The 4,745-nt window shown below is 50.1% G+C and overlaps 1 protein-coding gene across 4 annotated transcripts in view; it reads left to right on the plus strand.

Annotated features, from left to right (window-relative positions):
* The window catches only part of SEPTIN6 (septin 6), an 85,070-nt gene that overhangs the window by 19,946 nt on the left and 60,379 nt on the right, over positions 1-4,745 (plus strand). For all 4 annotated transcript variants that reach the window (XM_017885152.1, XM_017885155.1, XM_017885153.1 and 1 more), the window contains one exon: positions 3,270-3,384. In XM_017885152.1, coding sequence (XP_017740641.1) covers positions 3,270-3,384 — 115 coding nt within the window. The remainder of the gene's footprint in view (positions 1-3,269; positions 3,385-4,745) is intronic.

Consider the following 4,745-nt stretch of genomic DNA (forward strand, 5'->3'; position numbering starts at 1 on the left):
GGAATAAGGTGTGAAGCTCTTTCCACTACCTTCCACTGTCTTCAGTTTGAAAATTCATTTCCTCTGCTTTTGGCTTTGGAGCACTTGAAGCATCATGGTGCTGAATTTGTTGGAGGCCGGAAGAGGCAGCCAGGGATGATAACAATTGGCTCAGGAAACCTCAACTCTTTGAGTCCACCTCAATTTCCGATGCCTGCTACATCGGAGGCTCCCTTAAGAAAGCGTGTTAGTTCTCATGTCCCTGACTCCCCTGCAGCATTGGGGACCAAGAACTAGCAGTGGGAATCTTGCATCTTACTTTGTTTGCTTTAATAAAGAGAAGGGGAAATGGGAAGGAGAAGCAGAAAGGGGTGAATGTAGAACAAAGCCTTGAGTGATGTGAACCACACATGAGGCTCATTTTTTTTTTTTTTTTTTTTTTTTTTTGAGACAGAGTCTCAATCTGTCGCCCAGGCTGGAGTGCAGTGGCGCGATCTCCGCTCACTGCAAGCTCCGCCTCCATTCTCCTGCCTCAGCCTCCCGAGTAGCTGGGACTACAGGCGCCCACCACCACTCCCGGCTAATTTTTTGTATTTTTAGTAGAGACAGAGTTTCACCATGTTAGCCAGGATGGTCTCCATCTCCTGACCTCGTGATCCGCCCGCCTCGGCCTCCCAAAGTGGTGGGATTACAGGCGTGAGCCACCGTGCCGGCCAAGATAGGGTCTTGCTCTGTTACCCAGGCTGGAGTGCAATGGCGAGATCATGGCTGACTGCAGCCTCGACCTCCTGGGCTCAGGTGATCCTCCCACTTCAGCCTGCTGAGTAGCTGAGACCACAGGCTCACGCCACCATGCGGGGCTCATTTTTGTATTTTTCTTGTTGTTGAGGTGGGGTTTTGCCATGTTGCTCAGTCTGGTCTCAAACTCCTGGGCTCAAGAGATCCGCCCACTTCGGCCTCCCAAAGTGCTGTGATTGCAGGTGTGAACCACTGCACCCAGCCTCAGCTGTCTTCAGGGGGCCCCCTGGGGCAGAAAATATGCCGACTCTCACTGAATGATGGGGTATGGGCTGTCTGTTAAGAGTTCTCCACTGGGAGTGTGTGGGGTGAGACGTGTGAGGGTAATGAACTTGCCACATGGCATTCACGGGCACTAGCCCTGTTGCTTGCCCTCAGAGGATCCAATGACACTGATGGGAGTGAGAGCTAAAGCTGTGTGAAGGGGCTATCTGGGAGCCAGTTCTGACAAAGTTGGCTGCTGAGAGGCTCCTCCACCCTCACAGCCCACCCCTTACAGTGTGAAAATGTGCTCTTATTATGGACCTAGTCTAAAAACTGGTCCAGCCCAGCAGAAGAGCTGTCTGCTTAGTGCAGCCTGGGATGCTGGGCTGGGCCTCCTGGCACTAACCATGCCCTTCTTGGATTGCTCTTGGCATCTTTCTAGTTATGGAAAGCTTGGTGCAGCCCCACCCAACAGAAACTGACTCCTTACATAGTACTCACTTCTTGTCAACTTGACTGTCTCCAGCTTCCCTTCTCTCCTGTCCCCTCCCCTCCCCTGTGGCCGTTGGTTGGTAGTTGGCACATTTCTTGAGTCCACGCAGGCCCCTTTTATGCTTCCCCCTGGCTCCTTGGAATCCTGTCCCAGTTTGAGGCTCCTCCTATTTTGTAAAATCATTAACTATAAGCAGCTTTGGGTCTTGCAGGCAAAGCAAAGGCCCTCTGCTTTCCAGGGCTGGGAGTGGCTTGGCTGACCCTTAGGGAGTCAAGGGACCCAAAGGAAGCACGGAGGCAGCTTCTTGTAGCCATAGGGAGCCACAGTGTTCCATGCAGTACCCTTTAGGCTGGGGGTATAACGATAACCCCACAGTGAATAACAACAGCAGCTACTGCTGATTGAATGCTCACCACATGCTAGGCACTATGCTAAGGGCTTGAGGAGCGTGATCCTGTATAATCCTCACACTCCTACTCAATAGTTTCCAATTTTATGGATGGGGAAAACTTGAGAAGTTTACATAACTTGTCTGAGGGTGACACAGCCAGGAGGTGGCGGAGATGAGGCTGTAACTCACACCTGCCAGATTTCAAAGCCTCTGCTCTTAACCTCTACACTACGCTGCCTTTGTAGATCCTCAAAGTGTCCTAGAGAGAGGAACAATTGCTTTTTTTTTTTTTTTTTTAAAGACAGGATCTTGCTCTGTCGCCTGGGCAGGAGTGCAGTGGTGCCATCATAGCACACTGCAGCCTCTACCTCCTGGACACAAGCAGTCCTCCCACCTCAGCCTCCCAAGTAGCTGGGACTACACAGGCACATGCCACCATGCCCAGCTAATTTTTGATTTTTTTGTAGAGACGTTGTCTCACTGTGTTGCCCAGGCTGGTCTCAAATTCTTTGCCTCAAGTGATCCGCCCACCTTGGCCTCCCAAAGTGTTGGGATTACAGGTGTAAGACATTTTGCCAGTCAATAATTTATTTTATTTTATTTTATTTTTGAGACAGAGTTTCGCTTTTGTTGCCCAGGCTGGAGTGCAGTGGCATGATCTCAGCTCACTGCAACCTCCACCTCCAGGGTTCAAGCAATTCTCCTGCCTCAGCCTCCCAAGTAGCTGGGATTACAGGCACCCGCCACCATGCCCGGCTACTTTTTGTTTTTTTGGTAGAGACAGGGTTTCGCCATGTTGGCCAGGCTGGTGTCGGACTCCTGACCTCAAGTGATCCACCCGCCACGGCCTCCCAAAGTGCTGGGATTACAGGTGTGAGCCACCGCACCCGGCCCAATAATTGCTTTTTAAACCCTTTTCGTAATACTTACTGAACACTTCTGCATGTACTAAGCTCGTTACATGTATTAGCGCTTCTGAGGCTCCCAGTCACCTCTAAGATATGCCATATTATCTCAGATGGCAGATGTGGAAGGAACAGTCTCAGCAAGTTACTCAGCTTGTAAATGACTGGGTGGAGATTTAACCCGAGTCTGTGAACCTCCGGTGCCAGCATTCTCCTCCCCTAACTCCACTCTCCTGCCCCTAATAAGCTCCTCTGTAATTTTCTCTGGAGCTGTGGCGACATTCACTATTGAGCCTAGAGGATGCCTGTCTCCAAGAATCTGTGATTTCCAAGCTGACGGGCCATTTTGCTTTGGAGCAGGGAGTAGCTGAGGGAAGAGATGACACACTGGACCTGGACGGGTGTGACTTCCTTGCACGGCGAACATTTGGATGGAGAAGTGAGACCCAGACTGCTTTTAAGCACATTTTCATTTTCTTCCCCACTCCTTCCAAATTAGGGTGAAGGTTGCCGAACTGTCCCCCTGGCTGGACATGTGGGGTTTGACAGCTTGCCTGACCAGCTGGTGAATAAGTCCGTCAGCCAGGGCTTCTGCTTCAACATCCTGTGCGTGGGTGAGTATTTCCATAGCAGGAAATTCTATTACAGAATATGGATCCTTAATGGCTGGATACGGCTTTGCAGGTAATTAGGTTAAATAGTGTGTCATTCTGATTTAGTTGCGAGAGTGTCTCTCTCGTCTTCTTTTATCTCTCTGCCTGTTTTTTGTAAGCAGATGGCTGTAATTACTTTTTTCCCCTGGCCAGACCAGAGTATAGGGCCATATCTTGGGGGGAACTGAGCTATGTGAGACCCAGTGGAAATTCTGTAAGGGAGCTGGCTGACTCAGTACGGCTGTTGAGTTCATTTTGACTACAGAAGACAGGAGCCAGGGCAGAATTGGGAGGGAGGGGATAGCTGAGGAAAAACGCCTGCCCACCAGCTGTGGGCAGTGGATTGGGTCTGTTTCCTCTGTAGTTTTGCTGTGCTTGGTTTAGTTTGAGCTCAAGTGCAGGCACCACACAGCTGTATGGAACATTCTTTTATTCCCTTTACCTATCTCTCTACCTAGACTTTTTTTTTTTGAGAGGGGTCTCACTATGTTGCCCAGGCTGGTCTTGAACTCCTGAGCTCAAGTAATCCACCCATCTTGGCCTCCCAAAGTGCTAGGATTACAGGTGTGAGCCACTGTGCCTGGCTTCTACCTACACATTTAATCTCAACAATGGGAACTGGTCCTAGCCCCCTCTATCTGCTAATCACAGCACAAGTAGAGTGCGGTAATATCTGTGAAATGAATGAATGAGTGAATGTCACAGGAACCATTCATTATACTTTTCACTTTCTCACATTAGCTCTTTGGACATTACCAGGACTCTGCAAAGTGAGCAGAGCAAGTAGCATTTGTATCCTCATGAAACAGGTGGAGACACAGTCTTGGGGAGGATAAGGGACTTAACTGAGGCAACACAGAAGAAGTGGCACCATAATGAGGACTCAGGCCTGGTTGACCCCTTGTTCCTCCCCCTGCTTCTCTTAACTGCTGCCAGCAACATCTCTTGAGCACATGAAAGCACTTTGGAAACCACTGAGCACCAATCAGACAAATAGGAGGGATAACAGTTCCTTCTTTAAGAATATCTTTGGCTGGGCGCGGTGGCTCATGCCTGTAATCCCAGCACTTTGGGAGGCCGAGGCAGGAGGATCACGAGGTCAGGAGATCGAGACCATCCTGGCTAACATGGTGAAACCCCGTCTCTACTAAAAATACAAAAAAAAAAAATTAGCCAGATGTGGTGGCGGGTGCCTGTAGTCCCAACTACTTGGGAGGCTGAGGTGGGAGAATGGCGTGAACCCGGGAGGCGGAGCTTGCAGTGAGCCGAGATCACGTCACTGCCCTCCATCCTGGGCAACAGAGCGAGACTCTGTCTCAAAA

This window comes from Rhinopithecus bieti, unplaced genomic scaffold (assembly GCF_001698545.2).
Source record: "Rhinopithecus bieti isolate Rb0 unplaced genomic scaffold, ASM169854v2 scaffold_15117, whole genome shotgun sequence".
Taxonomy (NCBI): Eukaryota; Metazoa; Chordata; class Mammalia; order Primates; family Cercopithecidae; genus Rhinopithecus; species Rhinopithecus bieti.